Consider the following 23,683-nt stretch of genomic DNA (forward strand, 5'->3'; position numbering starts at 1 on the left):
CCAGATCTTTGAGGCAGCAGACCAGCGCATACTGGGGAGATACATTCTAGACATACAGCGCCACAGAGAGACATTATTACAGGCTCAGACAGCTCCAGAGGGGGGGCGACAGACACAGATTACTACATTTTTTCAGAGATCCATACCCCTCCCAGCCCCTACACGGCAAGGAATTACTCTCCAGAGAGCAGAGACACTTAGAGCCCGCAGGAGACAGAGGACACCTGGCTTTCGGACACCACGCCTATACCAGAGAGAGATGACAGAGATCAGAGCTCAGTTTCACAGAGAGGGTGAGGAGCGACTGGCTCGCTTCAGAGCACACCCAGGCATGTTCTTCAGGGAGCTGTGGACACCCCCTTCACTGATGTATACCATTTTATACCCCCAGTATGGTACAGGATGGAGCTAGCTAGGTTGCATATCATGATTGTATACTCCATGCATATAGCTTTGCATTCTCCTAGTAATAGAGCTCCATCCCCTACACACCCAAATTCAGCTTTTTTATTCAGTACTTTTTCATTTTGTTGGGATGACAGAGGATACCCCATACATGTACTCCGATTTGTCTCATAGGCCGAGTTCGGTCTTTTGGAAGACGTTAATAAAATCTTTCTCTCTCTCTCTCTCTCTCTCTCTCTCTCTCTCTCTCTCTCTCTCTCTAGCTAGCTAGCTATCCATGGACAATTTTGCATCACCCCAATGAGATAGCTTTGTTTTATTTCTATTTCATTTTCCATTTCATGATAGGATATGCCATACTTTCGTCTCATAGGCCCATTGGGTCTTTAGTAGACTCTCTCTCTCTCTCTCTCTCTCTCTCTCTCTCTCTCTCTCTCACACACACACACACAGTGAAAGACCCTACCTGTGGAATCACTAGAGAGGATCCACATATTAGAGAATCACAAGGACCTACCGATGGGCAGAGAAATCTTCTGGAAACGAGAAGAATAAATCAATGACCTCAAACAAGAACTTTAAAAACAGGTAGAAGAGACAGCAGCATCATCCAAAGCATCTTGGTGGACCTCAGAAGTAGGAAAACTCTAGGGTGAGTTTCTGGCATTCCAAGCCTTCATCGCTGAGTTTCTGGTCAAAGTTGCAAAGAAGGATCTTCACGAGGCTTCAAAGTGGGTGGAAGTAACTAAAAAGCAGAAACCAGCCCATAACACCATTATGCCTAGAAGAGGAAAAGCAAAGGCACACGGGGGTATTACTGATGTGACAGGCCTCCGTGAAGGGGCATCCCTTAAAGAGGCGAAGAAGGTTTATGTAAGCAAATGGGTATTGCATGCACCATGTTCATCCATGCATGGATAGCGGAGAAAAGAACAAGGGAACAAAAAGAACAAGGGAACAACCCCTTCTCCTCAAGTTTCAAGTTCAAGAATCCAAGGTGGCTTTCTCAAAGAAAAGGATGGCTCTACGAGGCACCGCGATTTACATTAATAGGATCTCATCCCTCTACAAGAGTAACATAGGAGGCAAGGGATGGTCCAGTAAATGGAGGCAAGGCCGGCCGGTAAGTAGAAGGGCATGTTGATAACAGAGAATTTCATGCTCAAGTAATCTTGAGAACTAAATAGTAGAATAGAATTCTCACATCTTAAGACCAGACTTTATGCTGGTTTTCATGTCTTCCTTTTTAGTTGTTTTTCAGAGCTTAGAGCTAAAAACTTTATCCAAATATCCTGAGACTCAAAGACAACACTTTTCCATTTAATGTTCAAGAATTTAAACAGTGCAAAATTCTCCATGTTTTCATGACTTTGACGCAAGGTGTCAGTCTTGATTGCAAAAATCTCCATAAACATTCTTGTTCTATCTAATTTGATGCAATCATAAAGTGATGAATACTATAACTCATATCATAACAATACTTAGCCTTTCAACAAATGTAAGCCTTGATAGCTTATACATGATCATGCACATGAACACATGTATTTAATTGCTTGCTTGCAAAGTCAGTCACTGTCACCACTTGATGCAAAAAAATCAAGTTATTTATTAACACATAATTCACTAATGCAACCTCTCAACCTCATTTGTTCTCAACAAGAATGTGAAGACAATAGACAGCTAACTTACCATGATGTGGACCAATCATGATACATTGAAGCCGCCCTGTACATCATAAAGAATCAAATATAAAGAGATTTTACATGGTAGAAAACCCATTTTTGTTAGCTTTTAATATAAAAAATGGTTTGTTGGCTTCAAGTCAATACTGTTAAGTAAGAAAAGAATACCACAAGCCTAGAACAAATCAAATCCTCTCTCTCAAAAAAAAAAAAAAACTTTAAGCCAAAAACATTTACTTTGCTTCTTGGACTGTATAATTTATAGTCTAATAGATCTTCAAAAGGTCTCTGAGGCGCATGTGCCACATTGAAAACAAGATACCAACAATAACTATACTTGGTGTAATCCAAATCATTCCATGCTAAGACGTCACATGCACCTCAAGTGCAACAAAGGCCATGTACAGGGTAGTGTAGGTGAGAGAAATACCATCGTGAGATAAAAAGGGCAAGGTCACTGAGTGATGGAGTTTGCACACAAATGGAGTAGGATGCTGCATGCCTGTGATGGGATAATGCCCAAAGGCATTGACCTTTGAGAATGAGGAGGAAAGAGAGCAAAAGAGTTACAGATAATGGAAGTTGGACACTACTGAAAGGGCCAGAATTCACGGTGTTTGGGCAGCAAAAAGCAGCCCCGCCAAGTGTTTTTTTTTTTTTTGGGGGGGGGGGGGGTTGCGCAGTGCTAGCATAGTGAGGTTGACTGATTCTAGTTTTACATGTGGCCTAGATTGATTCAGAACTTAAATCTTTATATTAAAATAATCCTTCAATGAGAGAATCTGACATTGCTATGAGAGCAAGGCTGACGGCCGATTCAGACTAATTTTTTTTACAGATGCAGGTCATCGAGCCCCAATGGAGGAAGAATGACATATCCAAGAAGGAGAGGCTCCACAGGGATGAAGACATACATATACAGCAAAGCCCTCGCCAAAGCACGAGTCCTTCTTGAGGAACAAGCTCAAGATGCTCATGCAGCCATTAACCCATGGCAACAAATTAGTCATGCAAAAGAGGTAGCTAAAGTTGAAAAAGACCAGTGAACATATGTCACATGCATCATTAGGTGCGGTTTAGAGTTAGAGATGTGCATTGTGCCCCGATGTGAGCCCAAGTCTACCGATATGTCAGGCCAGCTGCCATCATTGAGAAACCAATGCAGTTTTGTAACCCACTTAGAATTGATGGACGTACGTCCGTGTGTGTGTCAACTTACTAGGCCATGTGATGGGCACCACAAAGCAAGCCTAATCGTGGAGGCAGGAAAAAGCAAGGTTCGCGTGTCGTGTTTTTATCAAGGTTGCCTAAGTCAAGTATCTCTCGGTCACCATATCTACGTCTTGAATCTGCAAGATGTCTCGTGCATCCCGCACTTGGATGCCACGTAGACATATCTCTACAGAAGGTGCAGGACCTGGGATGGTGAACTCGTCCCATGTGAGCCCAGTTCGGGACGAGTCAGCCAAGGATCCATCTCAGTCGTCCGAGGTCAGGTGTGCATTGTCCTGCACAAGAGTCCAAGGTCAGGTGTGCACTGTCCTGCACATGAAACAATGCCAGTCCGCGCTGTGAGTCTCCCTCTGGAATGATGTCAGTGATTCTCTGTATCTGGTATGGTACCGGATGCCAGATCACTGTGTAGTTAGTTAGAGTTTGCTTTTAGAACAAGGGGCCAGCCCATAGGGCTACCCCAAGTCTTAGTGTGGGCATGGGGATGGTGTGAAACCACCCCCATGAGGGCCAAGAAGGCCCTGGCTGAACCCACCAGCCATGGAGGGGCTGTAGGACAGCCCTAGGGGCAGACTAAAGGCAGACTAAAGGCAGACACTCAGGAGATGCAGCCTTTGTATGGCTGTAGGGCAGGTATGGAGCAGCCCATACAGGCTGCCCAGCCCTCAGATTGTTTGCAAAAGCATTGTCCAAACATGTAGAAGCATGCGCATAATGCCCAGCCAACAAGGGAAAGAAGCGCTGAAATTTATGTGATTTTTTCAGCATTAAATGCTGAAATACTCAGTCGCGGGACATTTAATGCTAAGAAGGGGGCTGACTCTTTGTGGGCTGTGTGGGCTCGCCGCCCTGGACACATTGGCCCTTGGCTTTTGGCCCTTTGGCCTGTCACCTCTACTCCTCACATGGGCACCTAGATTGGCTGTCCTTTGTTGGCGTTGTCCACAACCCCTATGGCCGTGTGTATGCTGACCGGGCTACTGCTAGTAACAGGACAGTGGATTTTCACCTAGCCCTACAGCCCCATGTATACTGACCAGGCTACCGCTAGTACCAGGACAGTGGATTTGCACATAGCCCAAAAAAAAAAAGACAACGGGATATCGTAATGACCTACAAAAAACTGGGAGTGCCCAAGGCATCTGACAATAGTCTAATAAGCATGCAGGACTCCAATAGTCTAATAGTCTTATTGTGCATGTCCCGCGGACAAGCACAACAAGACGGCGCTGGACATGCACGACGCAACTGTCTCGCCCTTGGGGGGTCACCAACAACTCGTCTTTGGACAAGGGCTGAAAAAATGCTTGGTGACCAACCTCACACTTGCACTTGTCCTCTACAATAATGTCTACGTGGCATCCAAGTGTCGGATGCATGTGACACCGGTGCATGCATAAGTTTCATTTTCTTTCTTTTTTTGTTTGAAGCTCAACCTGCAGCTCATTATATTCATAGCCCTGAGTACACGAGTAAAATAGGATGTTCTCTCTAGACAAGAGAATGGTAGCGCCTTGGCCAGACAAGTTTGCATGACGCCAGAGTTCTTTTTTCAGCAGGGGTTCCCTCAGTGATTTCAGAAGGAAGGGAAAAGCCCTGAATTAATTGCAACACTACCAATTACGGTCAGTTTTTAAGTTCACTACACTGGTAGATAAAGTGGCCATCGGATCACAATTTTTTCATGTCTCTAGGGGGACAAGCAGAGCTAAGTGCTTGCAACCAATGCAAGCCCAGATCAAATACTTTATTTCAGTGAAATGGCATAGAAAACCTTAGATTATCATGTCTGAGAAAGACAAGGAGAGGATAGCACTACAAAGCTTAGATATATATCATGTCTAATTGCAGGTATCCCGATAAAGCATTGTGTAAGGGGAAAGGAATGAACACTAACCCACTCAAGATACTTGCTGTATAGCGCGAGCCATTATAACAGAGGAACCAAATCAAGAGAAAAACGAGTATATCTGTACCTGTCAAGGACACAAAGCCTGACCAAACTTCTGGGCAACAAGATTGGCCCAAAAGGCTAAGATCTAGCATTCCCTTGCCAATGAAATAAAGAGAGCAAATCAGACAGCGTATAGCATTATCAAATGTAGCGCAAAAAACTATGCATCACTTGATCAGACAGTGCCCCCAAAAAAAAAAAAAGCAAAAATCAAAGAGTTAGACTGGGTGAATCAAAACCCAGAATAAAAAAGCAAACAAATCAAAAAGGATACTGAAGAGGAGCCGCTCCCACCAGTCCAGCATGTAGAGCCCAAATGTGACATTGTACAAGAAGATTTTGCGATCCACCCACCCACAAAGCTTCTTGATCCTGCCTTGGCGTTGCATCGCTTTTGCTTCTAAAACCCAAAGAAAAAGGGGGGAAATGACATAATGCATATGTATGCACATATATACATACATACATACGAGAAGCTGTGTAGAGTATCGTACCTGCGTTACTGACCATCCAAGCGTAGGCTACCAGTAAGACAGATGAAGGGTTCCGTTCTTCAGCAAACCTTGGGGAAATCTTTCAACCAATACTCGTGACTGTTTCGTCGACGTCTTTTTGGCTGGGTCAAAACGCTGAAAATGTGTGATAAAAGCTTTCAATCTCTCATTAGCATGACTAAAAGGGACTTTACACGCTTGAATTTTAATTTTTAGGGGAAAAGGCACCTTTTTGGGAGACCCAAAGAGTTTTTTTTTGGGGGGTATTTCGAGGAGATACTTTCCCCTCTCATGGAGTAAGAGGGAAAGGGAATTGAGTATTAACCTCAATCCCAACATCCGAAGCCGATCGCCCTACCGCTAGGATAGCTCCCCCACCCCTAACTCCAGGCTTTCTGTATGTAGTGTGTAAAGGGCCTAAGTAAAGACTTAAGACTATAGGTTCTCAACTTGAGTAGTCAAAGAATTTTTGTCGAAATCTTGTTTCATCAGCAGCTTACGTTGATTGATCACACGATGGAGGAATTTTATTTTTGGTCCTGCCTTACTCAAGACATTGTAAGCTTTTGGGAAAAAGCCTCACTTAAAAGGATTTTGGTCAAGAACTCAAGGGTGGAATTGTTTTCCGATTTTGGTTTATTAAAAACTTTGGATTTGGTAAAAATGTGCTTTGGTTAGTAATATTTGATATTGTGCCATGTAGTCCACTCACTACTCCATGCTACATACCCTTGGATTGCCTAGTTTTTGCAATAGAATTGATTGTGTCTCCTAAGTTTGTGTTGATTCCCTCTAAGAAAAAATTATGAGTGACCTTAAGAATGAAATTTTATAAAACGTTCTTGTCTAGCTTCTCACTTGCAATCTAGGATAGATTGTTAGACATCTTTACTTGCAGTAATACCAAATAGTGCTTTTAAAAAACTTCTGCAGATTGCAGCAAACCTACAATCTCGAAGGCAACAATATTAAAAACCTGCAATCTCCAACACAGTGGTACCGTAAACATGTTGGAGATTGCCTACCTACAATCTTCAACACAATGGTGCTATAAACTTGTTGGAGATTGTAGCAAACATGTAATCTCCAACAACTATATGTGAACCAATCACATAAGCATACCAACACTTGTAACACTTAGATTCTCTGAACACTCTCCCACTATAACATACAATGGTCGGTCCTTAGTTTGAACGTGACTATATGAGCTGGGTGCTATAACTATGCCCTACTCTAAATGTGGATGTCGCATAGCCTGTCATCCACCACCACTGGCGGCATATCAATCATAATCTCACCAATGTGCCAATGGCATAAGAGTAGAAGCTAATCACCGAAGCATGTCATTAATGTCCATGGTAGCATTAGTTGAGCTCAATATCTTAACAATGTTCACATCACTACTACATGGAGGATTTGTAGCCATTTATATGGTAGTGATATGTGGATGGGCCAAGGTGTTTTTTCACTCTTTAGGAGGTTTTGTCTCCTGAGCATATGTATGCACTCTTATGAGTGTGTGTAAGTGACTTTATCATGTTACTTCACTTGTACTTCACTCTCTTTTATCAATCTAATTTGAGTGTTATGCATCTATCTCTCTCTCGTTGCTTGTTGCATCTACATGTATGTTACTACCATGATCTCCACTCTAACGTTGACGCCAAAAAAAAAAAGATCATGTCAATTATTAAGGTATTGGAGTATTGTGTACACATTCATATATTGAAAAAAAAAACATCAAATGCAAGGTGGATTTATCACCATGAAAAACTCTAGACTTTCACGTTGTAGCCTAATGAAAAACTCAACTATAAGGAAATTAAAATACTAACAAAACATCGACACGTGTTGTGAGTGAGATTTGGTGATATGAGTAGGCAACTACAAAAGAGACGAGTTATTACTACGAAAGAGCTGAGTTGTTAGATTCAAGTGAATTAAATGGGTTGTTACTGCGAAAGAGATGAGACTACTACTACAATTCCAATCCAATCCACCACTAATGCTACAAAAGAGCTGAGCTGTTAGATTCTGATGAATTAAATATGTTGTTACTATGAAAGAGACAAGACTAATGCTACAATTCCAATCCACCACAGTGGATACCAGTAAGTAGCTATGATTCTAGAAGGAGAGTTAGGAATGAGCATTATCACTAAAAGTTGCTAAGAAAAATGGGGATGGAACGGATGAATCTAATCATAAAGAAGGCAGACAAGACATCAAGATCCATGGGAGTTTTACAAGATTTTAAAATGGAAATCTTTACGATTCATTTACAATCATGTAGTTGTGGTGAACTTCTTATGCTATGATGCCATTTTGGATAGACTTTCCATGAGGGAAGCCAAGTTGGTGCATGCCTGGGCATTAGCTCACATTTATTTGCAAAAAGATACCCAATTTCTAAAGGTAGAGCCTCAAATATACAAAACACATCCAATGGATGGTGATTTGTTTAGAAATGAGTATAATAGGACAAATCAAACCGCTTCACTACTACAAGTGTGTGAACCAATGTCTCAACCAAAATTGGATCCAGAAAAATAGATATACATATCTCTCCCTCCTCCAGACTTTAGGGAAAATTGGATGCATGTGCTTGGTAGCATTGATGTGATGCCAATAAGAGAATCAAAATACACAAAAATAAGCATAACAAAACTAGGTCCTTGAGGCAAAGGAGTGGAGCTAGCTACCACTAGCATAGCTTGAGGAGGAGTGGAGCTAGCTACCACTAGCATAGCTTGGAGTCTTCAGAGATACGAGCTTGGAATGCTGGCAAGTTCCCCAGTATAGGTTAACATAAGCATTTTCCATTGTAATAGGGGAGGGATAGCGTAGCCTATAACATCGTGGTATATCTCAAAAGTTTGCCTACATGCTAGATACTCTTTCCACTTTGAGTGCACATGTAAAGGTCATGTATGATATTAGGAAAAAAAAAGGGCCCTGCAAAGAGCCATGCCATCACTTTTCTAGGAAAAAGGTAGATTTCAATGATTGTGACATTCATGTTACATGGGTCCCCCTTTTTCTAGAAAAATGGGGAAGGTATAACTTGGCTCAGTACGGCCTCTTTTTTTCAATTCTTGTGACATTCATGTTACATGGCTCCCCCTTTTTCTAGACTCAGCATGGCCTCCTTTTTTTTAGAAACTTCTTAGAGTGCTCTTTTTGAGCCTAATTTTTTCCTAATGATATTTCTAGGATCTTTGGAAGGAGATCCTATGAATACTCTTTCCACTTCTCAAGTGCAAAGTTTATCTATGAATATTTGTAGGATCTTGCCTTACATTAACAACGTGTCGGCTTATAACTTCTTGGATGGCTTCTCACACTACACCTAGGTGGTGATGATGGATCCAACTGATCAATTTAAGATAGCATTTTCTATAGCAGGCTAGGAGACCTATGCAAATTGTTTTATGACATTCAGCTTGACCCATGTCCCTACCACTTGTGAACAAACCAATGCCCCACCACTTTTTAATGTACATATCTCTAGGATCTACTTTGGAAGATGTCCTTGCCACTTTCCAACACTTGATGTGCACAACCAATGTCCCACTACTTTTTAATATACATAATGTTTTGATGTACAAATCTCTAGGGTCTACTTTGGAAGATCCTATTCACAGGTGACCTTTGTGTGTGCACTTGAAGTGGAAAGAGTATTTGCGTGCCTTAGAATCTCCTTTGGAAAATCCTATTCATAGATGACTTTTATGTGTGCACTTGAAGTGGAAAGAGTATTTGTGTGTCTTAGGATCTCCTTTTTGTGTGTCTTAGGATCTCCTTTTTTGATCTGAATAACCTTCAAATTGATTGATCGTGGTGGCATTAACCTTTTTTAGACACCCTAATTTTTTTGTTCGTTCTTCTTAGGAATGATCACTATTGGTGAGATTTGGTGTGCTCAATCTCATACACAAATCTCACATTAATGAGCCCCAATCTATGAGCTTGTCTAAATCTTTAACCATTATTTCTTAGTTGGGATTCATGTGATAGGCTCAATTTGATGGTTTTATGCCTTTAGTAAGAGAGATGGCGTACTTCCAACTAAAAACATCTTTAAACTCTTTGAGCAAGACTATCTTTAGGATTCATGTGATAGGCTCAATTTGATGGTTTTATGCCTTCATTAAGAGGGACGGCATACTTCCAAGTAAAAACATCTTGGAACTCTTTGAGCAATACTATCAACTCTTACTTAGGGGGGTGAGGTCCTTGGCAATGATGAATACTAGCTTAGGTCACCTTCACCCCTAGGCCAGCGAGGTTTATTTCCTTGACCTTGACAAAGACATCATAAGAGGTATGAGCCGCTTGGGATCCTTTGGCCTTCTTGCCATTTATTATATTAGGTCCTCAATGTTGTAGGAGACTTAAAGCCTCTAGTCTTCTTCCTCTTGAGGCTCAATGTGCTCTTTGAGTTTGGCTTCCTTCTCTACCTCTACCTTGATCTTGTTAAGTTTTCATCCAGGCAAGTCAATAAAATATTGGCTTGCTCAGAGCTAGTGAGCTCTCCTCGTTACCTTTTGGAGCCCATTTTTAGGACACTTTCTTAAATAGAAGGGTGGTCTTGTTTAGGTCAACTTCCTATTATGTGGCATAGGTCCCATGTAAATTAACAGCCTCAATGTAGCGAAGCCAATAAGGTCCATCTCCATGGGGAGAACATACTTCTTAGACTCCTGTGCATGGTTTCCTCTTTCTTGGTTGGTGGGTGTCTATGGGTAATGTTAGAATTTTCCTCTACATTACGACGGAGCAATCCTTGTAAGACGAGTCACTAGCTATCCTCGATATAAATTCACGATTAGATCATAAAACAGATGCTGCACTAAGCATGTCTTATACACCTTGTTTCTAAGCTTCTATGGGAGAGTGTCCATAGTTGTTGTTGCCGATACATGAATCAAATCCTTAGAGTCATTAGGCTTTGGGAGTGGGTACTCATCTTCACTTTCTAATAAAAAAAACTTCTTATAACATTTATAGGTATTGACCAAGGCGATCCAGGTTTTTATATCAAACTTGTTTGCAAGGATGCCTCACCCCATTAGAAGATGCCTCAATAGCCACATATACTTCCATATTTAGTTTCATCCCCCCTGGCACTAACTCATAAGGCATCCTCTACCCCAACCATCCATGGAACTCCCCACTACTTATATGGACCCATTTGCATCGTAGTTTTTTCCTTGATTCACACATGTCCAGTCTTCCTTCCCTATTTTTAAATATAGTTTTTATATCTATTTTTAAGTTTTAGATCACCCTTATGCATGTAAATGTGATAAGTGTTATCGTGAACCAACCTTGCATCTCTCCTGTAAGGCCTTCCACCAAGTATCATAGTGTACGACCCTCTTCTCTCCCCCTTGTAATAATGAAGGGGGCTTGGTCTTGGACATAAGGGAAGCCCATGGGCATGGATATGACTGGGCATGGGCTTGGACATAAGGGAAGCCCATGGGCATGGATATGACCGGGCAAGTATGGGGGCCCAACATTAATAAGTGTGAAAAGGTGGGCAAGTATATAAGTGAACAAATTGTAATTAGGGGCAACTAATCATTTTACTAATCAAATAATACTTTCTTGGAGCTTCAAGCTTCCATGGCTATGGTCATACTCCCTTGAGTGCATTTCTCTCTCTTTCTCTCTCCATCTTTACAGTGGTATGAGAGCCATGTATTTGATCCATTTCCATCTTAGTTTCAAGAAAATTTAAATTTCTTGATTTTCTTGATCAAGAATGGGACATGAGTGATTTTGTTGAAAGGAATTGATTTTAAGTTGAGTGGAATTAATTTTTGATTCATCTTTTCCTAAGCTTTTGGGTCCATGGGTGGCTATTTCAATTCATGGTTATGCCTTTTGGATTATCAAATGCCCTGGCCACATTTCAAGCTCTTATGAACAAAGTTTTGAAGCCATTCCTCTACAAATCAGTTTTGGTCTTCTTTGATGACACACTTGTGTATAGCAAGTCAAGGAAAGTGCACTTGATGCATGTGGAGCAAGTGTTGAAGGTGTTGAGAGAGCATAAGTTGTTCGCTAAACAAAACAAGTGCACATTTATGTCGCAAGAGGTGAAATACTTGGGTCACATTGTGAGCAATGATGGCATTAAGATGGATCCTAAGAAGGTACAATGTGTAAAAGAGTGGCCTACACCCACCAACACTAAACTAAGGGGATTTTTGGGATTATCATCCTTTAGGAGGTTCTTACGCCATTATGCTCACATGGTAGCCCCGCTTACCGATAGGCTTAAGAAGGAAGCATTTTTTGGGATGTCGTGGTGGCTGATAAGAGCTTCTAAGAGCTCAAGAAAGCACTAATTTCATCTCCAATATTGGTTTTGCCCTAATTTTTATAAGCCTTTCACTATATAGGCTGATGTGCAAGTGGGAGAGGAATTGGTGCCGTGCTATATCAAGAGTATGGGGGGGTGATTGCTTATAAGAGTAGAAAGCTCACTGAGAAGGAGAGGGAGCTTCATGTTTATGATCAAGAAATGTTGGCCATTTTGCATGCCGTGAAGAAGTGGCATCGCTATTTGTATGGTGGGCATTTCAAAGTAAGGACCGATCATAGAGTACTCCAATACTTCCTCACCCAACAAAACCTTTCTCCAAAGCAAAAGAGATGGCTTGCTACCTTGCAAAACTATGATTTCGAGATCTCTTACACGGTGAGAAAGGACAACGTGGTGGGCAAATGCACTTTCTAGGATGTGGGATTGCACTATACATGCCATTTCGAAGGTGCATCATGATTGGATTCATGAGATACAAGAGGAGTATTTGGTGGATGACATGGCTGGTCCAATGTTTCAAAAATTACAGCAAGGGTTATGTGATGAATATCCACATTTTGAGATGCGCAAATAGGTTGCTTTGGTACAAGGGAAAGGTCTATTTGGTCCGTCACTCATCCTTCAAGCTGAAAATCCTACAAGAGATGCACTCTTCACCCATGGCGGGTCATTTGGGAGTGTTCAAGACCCATGATAAGATACAGAAGAGTTTCTTTTGGAAAGGGCTTTGGAAGGATGTGCATGACTATGTCCAAAAGTGTTTGCCTTGCCAAAAAAACAAGGATCCCAAACAATTGTCGGGAGGATTGTTGCAACCATTGCCTATTCTGGAAGGAAAGTGGAGACACATAGCCATGGATTTCATTACCAGGCTACCGACTACTAAGCAAGGGTGGAATAGCATCTATGTGATAGTGGATAGATTGACAAAAGCGGCTCATTTCATACCCATAAAGGTGCAATATACAGCTTCTATGGTGGCTCAACAATTTATAGAGCATGTGTTTAGGTTGCATGGAATGCCTAAGCAAGTGGTAAGCGATAGGGATGTCAAGTTCATGAGCCATTTTTGGAAGAGTGTATTTTATTCCATGGGGACTACACTCACCCCAAGTACGACCTATCATCCACAAACAGATGGCCAAACTGAGAGGGTGAACAACTAGCTCGAAATATATTTGAGACACTATTGCTATGACACCCAAGCTTCATGGGATAGATGGCTGCACCTAGTTAAATTTTGTTATAACAACACCTATCACATGAGTATTGGCATGTCTCCATTTGAAGCCATGTATGGGTATAAGGTGCATATATCTTATATTGCATTCAATGAGGAAAAGGTGAATCCTCAAGCTAAAGAGGAGATTGAGAAGATGTGTGTAATATTGCAAAGGTGTAATGATAACATGGCTAAGGAAAAACCAAATGAAGCAATATGACAAATGAGTCAAGAAAGCATGTGGTGTTCAAAGAAGGAGATTATGTATTCTTAAGAATCCCTAAGTCACAGTATGCTTCATTGAAGGGAGACACCAATACAAAGCTTGCTCATCACTTTTATGGACCTTACAAGGTGTCAAGAAGAATTGGTGAGGTTGCCTACCAATTGTTGTTACCCTCTACCATGAGGATCCACAATGTGCTTCATGTGTCACATTTGAAGAAGTATGTGGGACCTCAATTGGAAGTGGTTGATGAGCTGCCACCTATGGATGATGTTAAAACCCTAAGATCTCTCTAGATAATTGTTATGCATAAAACATGCATAAATCAGGCATAAACTCAACCACCCAACCACCCCCGAGCCCAAGGGATGCACACATGAATAATGAATGAAATACATCATACCTCTACCTTGATGTCCCATACCATCAAGAGGTATAACACAATCCAATAGCATGTAGCTATAGTGTGAAATGGTAGGTGAGTAGATATGGACCTCTACACAAGAGACCATAGCATAAGCCTCCAAGCCCTCCAGCTCCAAGCCCCCTTGAGTGTGCCCCATGCCCCTATTATATAGGAGGGCCCTCAAGTGACTCTTGACTTTCCATTCCTCATGTGTGACCCTTGGATGCCTGACCCTAACCTTAAACCTTAAGGTTAGTCCTAACCCATGCTCCACTAGAGCTTGTTCCCATGCTCCCATGCTCACAAGCCTAATGTGGGTTAGCCTCCTAGTATATGCACACATAATGTGTATATAACATAGCACACATAATGTACATATAACATACTTCCCCTCTCTCAAAACATTGCACTCTTGCAATGAAAAGAAGAAGAACTGCGCTGAACAATCTCAACCGACTCCCAAGTCGAATTCTCAATTTCCCTATCTTTCCACCTAATTTTAACCTCAAGGATTAGTCAACTACAAAGTTTCCTTTCCCTGAATTCAAGTACCATATCAGGTTCATGTGGAACATAGGATAATTCATCGACTTCAACGAGTTCTTGAGGAGTAACTGTGTCATCCTCACCTCCCAGTTTCCCTTTCAATCTATCGATATGAAAGACTGGATGAACTCTAACAATTGGAGATAGTTTTAGTTCATACGCAACCGTGCCAATCCGATGTATAACTCGAAATGGACCACAATATCTAGGAGATAAATTCGAGCATTTTCCCATTGACAAAGTCTGAGAATCTTTAAGAACATTAAAATAAACCAACGCTCCTGGTTCAAAAGACCGAGATGAGCGTCCCCTATCAGCATAAAACCGTGCCCTATCATGAGCACTCCTGATAGAATCCCGAGCTTCGGTCAGAATTTCCTACATATCTCGCAAGAAATCCCTCGATGCATCAAGCTCGATGTCCTTAAGACTGACATCAATAGGTGCCCTGAGTTGATACCCATACATAAGTATGCACGGACTAAAATAATAGCCGTAAATTTAGAACTGTTATAGGCAAATTCCATCATTGGAAGATATTTCCCAATATGATGATTTTCTAGAGACATGCACGAAGCATATACTCTACAATCTGATTCATACACTCTGTTTGCCCATCAGACTACTGCGGATGATCAGAACAATTCACATTCAAAGTAACTTCCTCGTTGTAAACCATTCGGAATAAAGTAGGAAAACATGGCATTATAACAGCAGAAACCAGGGATTCATTGGTGCCCCGACATACCCATATCTGCATATGGAATACTCAACGTCTCGAGTTACCCATATCAACATAGAAAGTCATCAACGTCTCGATGAGTCACATATGTCTATCCGTAAACCTATCAGGTTGATTGTGTAAATCACCTAAAGTACGGAACTAAAGAAAGAAATGCCAACAAAGGAAGAATCCAAATTTCCTTATCCGAATACAACAAGATAAACTTGTTTGAACTCTAAAGAAAGAGATTTCAACAAGTGAAAATGCCGACGAGATTACCCTCATCAAAACATGCAGGTTATAGATAAAAGAAGTTTATCTAAAGAATGCCCACACTATAACTTCTAGTGAATTTAGAAAATAAGATTGTCTTTGAATGTTGAGTTCAACATGCTAAGTGATGTAAGCAAAGCAACAATCTTGAGCCCAAATTATCCCATAAGATAATATATGTGAGGGATCCCTAGCGTCCCATACCACCATGATACCACTCATACATATCTTAACAATTTGAAACTCCTTAGTATGCCGTCTAGGAAATATGAATAAAATCCTGTATAAAAGGAATAAGATGGCCTTATCCAGACTTTCACATACTAAACCTGTCTCTATATACTTGAGACTACATCAAGGAATAAATCCTTCTGAGTACATCATTAGAAAAGAAATTGAATTATTGGCGCCTTTCTAATGATAACTACCCAAAACACAATAAAGTTAGGGTAGAAAAATAACTCACCTAGATATATAAGTAACTAGGTATCCGAGTTGGAATATATACAAGAGTACAAGAAATATACTCCAAAATTACGTGCAAAAAACGAAGGCAAATGCTACCTTCAAAGCACATGTAATTATTCAAAAGATCAAAAGATCCTTATAAAAGCATGGATAAAAGCATAGAAGCTCCTTAAATCCATAAAAACCATAGTTGATCATAAAAATCAATGCATACCATCTAATGGACATAAATCATGCCAAAAGAAGCATTTAAATTGGTGGCCAACTCATCAATCCGGAGTATATGAACGTTATATTGTTCAAATAAAACTCCAAAGTAAGAAAGTGAAACACGTGTGTGTAGCACTCAATAAGAAAAACCCCTAGACACAAGTGATCTAGGCAAAACCTGATGAGTCCTTGTAAAACTTGGAAAACATCCAATAGAAATCCACCAAAACAAACCGATCAACTAATCCATGATAGACTTTGTCTTAGGCTTAAGAAATTAAGCACAATCCACACTTTAATAAGTGCAAAATAAATTATCATGGAAAAGTGTCAAAGGTGAAACACACTTTGAACGAAAATTATAGCCAAATTAAGGAACATGTCCAAAAAGAATGGCTAAACAATGGTCAAAAATCATGAATACATCGTTTAGAATTAATCCAAACATAAATATCCATTAATACGAGGTATAATCGTATTAATAATATGCGAATAACACGCATCTATCTAATGTCAGCACGAGAAAACGTACTTCAACATTAAATAACCCTCGAAAATATTAAATTCTCGAGAAAAAAAATTATCATGATTTTTTTCTAATTTTTCCAAATTTATAGGGCCTCAAAATATAATAATTTTGAATTCCACCAAACCTATCTCATGGCATTCCAAACCTATATTTTTCCAGAAAATTTTTAGCAATTTAATTTGCCAAAATACCATTGATATTTTAAAAATACCAATTTTTAGGATTTCTAAAAATAATTTCTAGAAATTTCCTAATTTTCCCTGAGAATCCCATCGTTCACGAAATTTCCAATTTCGCCCGACAATTCTCAAATCCAATGAAAATTTTCAATTTTAATGGATTTTTCTAATTTTCTGTCAAAAAATATATTTTTAAAGGAATTTGAATGGTCACGGGCGCCCGAATGGACACACCACATGCCAAACACAAACCCCACATTTTCCAAAATTTAAAATAACCTTTGTCTAATTTTCCACTAATTTTCATGAATTTTTTGAAATTTTTAATCAACCCCGAACGCATTTAGAATACGAACGGTCAAAAAATTTCGGAATTCCAACGGTTTTCCCGGAATACGGAAAGCCAAAAGTTTTGGGAAAATGAAAAGACAAAAAAAATTCGGAATGTGAAAGGTCAAAGGTTTCCGGAATACGGAAGGTCAAAAGTTTTTCCGGAATTCGGAAAGCCAAAAGGTTTTGGGAAAACGGAAAGCCAAAGGTTTTCCGGAAGTTGAAAAGCCAATATTTTTCAATAAGAAATTTTCAGGATTTTTTCTGAGATTTTTTACTCAAATCCAGTAATTTTCAGAAACTTCCAGGCTTTTTCCCAAGCTTTTTCCTTGAAATAAATTCAAAAGCCCTTTTTTTTTAAAATAAAAAAAACTCATTTTTTTTAAAAAAAAATGAATATATGTTTTATTAAGGCTTTTAGCCTTTTGATTTTTTTAGGGGGGGGGGCGATTTTTCGCCGGCGGCTGCTGCGCAGCCCCCCCCCCTCCCGTCGCCTGCGCATGGACCAGAGAGAGAGAGATAAGATTCTCTCTTCTCCCTTCTCTCCTCCCTTTCCTCTCAACTTTCATTTTCATTCTCTTTCTCCAATCTCCTCTCTCTGCTAAACAGAGATTAATTTAATCCATTGATTAATTTTTTAATTAATCATATCTTAATCATAATTATCATTAATTATGATTAATGTTTAAAAAAAATCATTTTAAAGAGATTTTCTCACGGAAAAAATGAGAAAAAATCAGATTTGAGAAACGGAGAGGACCCCACGCACACGGGAGAGCATCTCATGCATCAACACGCTGTCCCCTACTGAATTTCAGTAGAAATTGACAGAATTTGATCGCATTCCCGCGGAAAAAACCCGCAAAAAATGTATAAAAATACATTTTTAATCAAAAAAATGCTCAAAAAATTCCTAAAAAATTAGGAAAAAATTTCTAAAAATTCTAGAAATTCAGGGAATCCATCCTACAAAAATATCCACCATAAACCATATGGCATTTTTGTAAATAAATCCATTAATGCTCAATTTTAACCATAAAAAATAGGGAAAAATAGCATTAACTCACGGTATTCCCCCGCAACGTCGATTCGTCCATTGAATTGAAGTACCACACGTTCCAATCACCATAACGATGATCCATGTGCATTTCATCAACACAAATCAACAAAAGATAACATTTTATTAGTAAATATTAAAATTTACTAAAAAAAATCAACAACAATTAAATAGAGATTGCTCTGATACCACTGTTAAAACCCTAAGATCTCTCTAGATAATTGTTATGCATAAAACATGCATAAATCAGGCATAAACTCAACCACCCAACCACCCCCGAGCCCAAGGGATGCACACATGAATAATGAATGAAATACATCATACCTCTACCTTGATGTCCCATACCATCAAGAGGTATAACACAATCCAATAGCATGTAGCTATAGTGTGAAATGGTAGGTGAGTAGATATGGACCTCTACACAAGAGACCATAGCATAAGCCTCCAAGCCCTCCAGCTCCAAGCCCCCTTGAGTGTGCCCCATGCCCCTATTATATAGGAGGGCCCTCAAGTGACTCTTGACTTTCCATTCCTCATGTGTGACCCTTGGATGCCTGACCCTAACCTTAAACCTTAAGGTTAGTCCTAACCCATGCTCCACTAGAGCTTGTTCCCATGCTCCCATGCTCACAAGCCTAATGTGGGTTAGCCTCCTAGTATATGCACACATAATGTGTATATAACATAGCACACATAATGTACATATAACAGATGAAGAGGGAATGATTCAATATGTGGTGGAGAAGGTGATTGGAATGAGGGAAAGACACCTTCATAATAGGTCTATTGTTAAGTACCTTGTGAAGTGGAGAGGATTGCCTAATGAAGAAGCTTCTTGGCAGTCCGAAGGCTTCATGAAAGACCATCTGGAGCTCCTACAAACAATGGATCATAGTGGATAAAGTGGGTACAACTATATGGTGTTTTTGGACAGCTACATGCATGGATTGGAATGATGGTATGAAGGGTGTCATTGCTGTAAATTTATTGTATGGACATCCATGGCCATTAGTGTACTTCACCACTCATCAATCAAAGCTCAACAAGACTCTGTGTGCTTATGGACATCGTAAAGAGCAGTCCATATGTACATAAAATAAGTGGACAGCTCTATATGAAGTTCTCTTGTGTGAGATACTTTTGGGATTGCAATGATTGTACTTCCACATTCATAAATAAGGGAACTCAAGAAGATTTCTAACAGCCCATACATTGCTCCATACATGGTTTTAAGGACGAAACCTTTGGGTGAGGATGGTTTGTAATAATGAAGGGGGCTTGGTCTTGGACATAAGCCCATGGGCATGGATATGGCCGGGCAAGTATGGGGGCCCAACATTAATAAGTGTGAAAAGGTGGGCAAGTATATAAGTGAACAAATTGTAGTTAGGGTAACTAATCATTTTACTAATCAAAATCATACTTTCTTGGAGCTTCAAGCTTCCATGGCTATGGTGGTACTCCCTTGAGTGCATGTGGTACTCCATTATGAGTGCATTTCTTCCTCTTTCTCCCTCCATCTTTATAGCCCCTTCTCTCTAGAAATCCATCACCATGAATGAGTGGTGGAAGCTCAACTCAAAGGTCTTGATTTTTGCATCCTAAAGGATGTGCCCAATGGTTTTGCTTTGTTCCCATTGATAAGCTTTACCATGAGACTAGTGTCTATAAGTGGTGGGTTTCCTACTCTAGGCCTCCTAACAATCCTTGGTGATTATGCTAACACTAGCACCACCATCCAAGATTGGGAAGATTTCCTTTCCCTTATACACGATGGTAGGCAACATGATATTTATTTCATCACTAAATTGTGTCCTAGCTTGTTCAAGGGCAATTTTGGTAGACCTTTCTTTGGTCTTCCTTGGTCTTGGGTATGAAGGGAGAGTGCCCAGTCAACCCCTTTGAGTTCACGTATATGGGCTCTTAGGTTCCCATTCATCTAGTCAGATAAGTCTCTCCAAAGTTCAGAATTTACTTACATGAGAGAAGTGGGACTTACACTTCCAAAGGACAAGAAGGTTATAAGGCCAGATGAGTCCCATCGCTAATGATATTTACAGACTTGGAGATGGGCTAGGACATGTAATTGTATAATCGTATAAGAGATGGGCTAGGACATGTAATTATATAATCATATAAGAAATATCCCTTGAATCATGGCAACCCCCCCTTCCAAATGCCATCTTTAGCACATCTTTTATATATTCATGTGGTGAAACATAAGGAAATGGTTGCACATAACCTCATGTCTCTGGATTTGGAGTTTCATGTCCCATGCTATGTGATTTCCAATGCGGCATCTAAGGGTGCAGGCCTATGACACGTGAGGATCACCTAAGTATCGATTCGGCTCTCTCTCTCTCTCTCTCTCTCTCACACACACACACACACACACACACGCAAACACGTACATTTCCTTCCCTCCCTCACTCACATACACACGTACCTCTTCTCTCTCTCTCTCTCTCTCTCTCTCTCTCTCTCTCTCTCTCTCTCACATTGATGATTAATATCCCTATACTCGGCTCTCATTATTGAGACGATAGGATGGATGTCTAGTACTTGGCCCTTATCGATGATTCCTCTCCATGGAGGTTAGCTTATCTTTCTTAATAATATTGCCATGAATCTACTTAATATAAGAGCAATATTCACATGTGAATATTGCCATGAATCTACTTAATATAAGAGCAATATTCACATGTGAATATACTTGTTTCTTTGTTTAGAGTTTGTCAATAGAAATGATATAATATATAAATTTAACAAATGAATCAATAGAAAGATATAAACCAAATGAATTAATAGAAAGATATAAACCAAATGAATTAATAGAAAGATATAAACCAAAGATCATACTGACTGTATATAAAAATGATGATAAAGTATATAATATCGATACTCGACATCATTGGATGGGTGACCAAAACAAAAAACGTATATATACAAGTCCTGAAAGTGCATGGATCCATGTGAAAAAAATGTATATATACAAGTCCTATAACTGCATGGATCCATGTATAAAAAATATGATGGATACATCATCATGAGAAAGTATCTGACTCTATATAAAATTCTCTAGATGGAGGAGTACAACCAAAAATAAGCTAGCAATAAAACATCTACTAGTCCTCCTCACCCAAGCTATGTCGATGCCTGTGATCCTTCCTTTCATTATCACCTCCCTTGCCTTTCTATTTAGCATGCTCGTGGGATGGCGAGATGGTCCAGCCTCCTGTTGTGAATTATATATAAATCAAACACCTGTTATTATTTAATTAAATACCACATTACTAAGATCAAAGAATATGAATAATTTTGTGCTATTTGGCCATGACCTTAACTGTTTTATCAACATGAGATAAAGAGAAAATACGTATACAAAGTCATTTGATCGAGGTCGAAGGTGTGCTGGCGCATCCGCACATAAGCCTCTCTTAAACTCATGCTCAATATAAACTCATCCGTATACAAAGTCATCTGATCGAGGTCGAAGGTAGCATCCGCACATAAGCCTCTCTTAAACTCATGCTCAATATATACATGGCCTATGCAAATAAGACCCCTACAGTCCACACAATAGCATATCCTCCTTTACTCAAATCTCTCGCTAATCATCGGAGTCGGAAGAAGACGAAGGCTCACCACCAAGAGTTGGTGTGGGGTATAATGGTTCTCATCCAATCGGTGCTGGATCGAATGGGAGTGTGCGTACAGAGGCATCAGAGTCACTATTAGCCTGCATATTTAAAAACAGTATAATCATTATAATTTATATGTATACATCTCTCTCTCACACATAAACACAAAATACAAAGTCTAGAGGCTTTGGACTGAAATACAAAGTTTTTCATTAATTTTTCTTAATCTCGAGTGTGTTTTTTTAGTCGCATTATTTGAAGTTTATTTATTGAATCACATTACTTGTTTTGATTTAAAGTTTATTTAACTCTCATAACTTAAACTTATCATTATTGAAAAATGTAGGAGGAAGTCTCAAAATAGGACGAGTACACATCCTTTTGACCTCAGGGTGATACATGGACACATGTGAGAGATGAGGTCAAGAGAAAGAAGAGATGGATGCATCAGCACCACCAACGATGAGCAATAGCAGTGGACGAGAGGATGAGGAGAGGAGTTGCCACACCCACCTTAACAAGGTTATAAACATGGATTTATTGCTTGCTTTATAAGTATAACGGTCGTCCTTAGTATATATATATATATACTTAGTACTAATATAAAGTCATATTTATAAAATTAACAAGTGTTGTTTGAAAAAATGCAGACTAAAGAGTATACCCATCCTCCAACCCATGATGAGATTTGAGATGCAACTCAGCATGGATACAGGTGGCTATGCACAGAGATTACATAAGCGTGGAGAGGTGCTTGTTTATTTTACTAATCATGGCACATATCATTGTGATGTTGAGGATGACTTACTAGAAGGCTGAAGCTAATGAACATACTAAAGTACCTAATGAAGATGAATGTTTAGGCTTACATATTCTTCTTTCCATTGAAGCGTATGAGGCTTCACTTGATGACAACAAAGACTTTAAGCTAGAGTGATTACACCATTGCACCATTGTACTAGGTTGCCACGTGGATATACTTCTACATGTCGGATAGATAGATCAACTTTGTGATGGGTCTTGAAAATGTTGTAAGACCTAGTCTAGGGAGGAGTTACCAGGCATGTAATCTAAGTCTAGCTTCCATGTAACCCTCTTTGCAAGTTTGTAATTTGTTTTGTGCAGGTCATCCAGACACTTATTAGATTATTTAGTTGGGTGTCTAGAGAAGCCCAATTTCGAGTAAGGTCCTTGCCCAAGTCATGCAAAATGTGTCGAGTGTGTCAAGACTGCAAGTTGTATTTTGTTATACAAGTCATCTAGACACTTATTAGACTATTTGGTTGAGTGTTTGGAGAAGCTCAATTTTAAGTAAGGGCCTTGCCCAAGTCTTGGGAAAATGTGTTGAGTCAAATGTGTTGAGTGTGTTAGGGCTAGTATAGCCCAGTACGTTAACCATTGCACATTAATTTACATCTTGTGATAAACAAGCACATACACCAAAAACAGTGGGGGGCCTTCAAAGTGTTATTGGGACCCAATCTGGTATTATGATTCTCTCTCCCTCTACCCCCAATCTCTCTACAACTCTCTCTTGATCTTTCCCATCTCTTAAGGCTTTCATGTAAACTTAATCTCCTAGTAATTTGTAGCACTACTTTGATTACAACATGTTCTATTATTAAACTTTCAAGATTGATGCAAAGCTATACACACATATATGTTTCTACTAATTCATCAAAAAAGATTTGTGTACCTAGTGTTATCACACATATGCCTGACTAACTTGTGCATCTCTTTATTGATCATCTCTTTAAAACCAGTTGC

At 39.7% G+C, this 23,683-nt stretch overlaps 1 protein-coding gene across 1 annotated transcript in view; it reads right to left on the bottom strand.

Moving 5' to 3' along the window:
* The window catches only part of LOC147619680 (uncharacterized), a 45,860-nt gene extending 39,924 nt beyond the window's left edge, over positions 1-5,936 (bottom strand). The window contains exons 1-4 of the mRNA XM_086773372.1: positions 5,769-5,936; positions 5,549-5,674; positions 5,218-5,290; positions 2,095-2,130 (exon numbers count right to left, since the gene is read on the bottom strand). Of these exons, the coding sequence (XP_086629498.1) occupies positions 2,095-2,130; positions 5,218-5,290; positions 5,549-5,674; positions 5,769-5,784 (251 nt within the window). The 5' untranslated portion in view covers positions 5,785-5,936. The remainder of the gene's footprint in view (positions 1-2,094; positions 2,131-5,217; positions 5,291-5,548; positions 5,675-5,768) is intronic.
* Between the last annotated feature and the right edge of the window lie 17,747 nt (positions 5,937-23,683).

This window comes from Cibotium barometz, chromosome 33 (assembly GCF_041138505.1).
Source record: "Cibotium barometz isolate CiBa-2024 chromosome 33, ASM4113850v1, whole genome shotgun sequence".
In the NCBI taxonomy this organism is placed as follows: domain Eukaryota; kingdom Viridiplantae; phylum Streptophyta; class Polypodiopsida; order Cyatheales; family Cibotiaceae; genus Cibotium; species Cibotium barometz.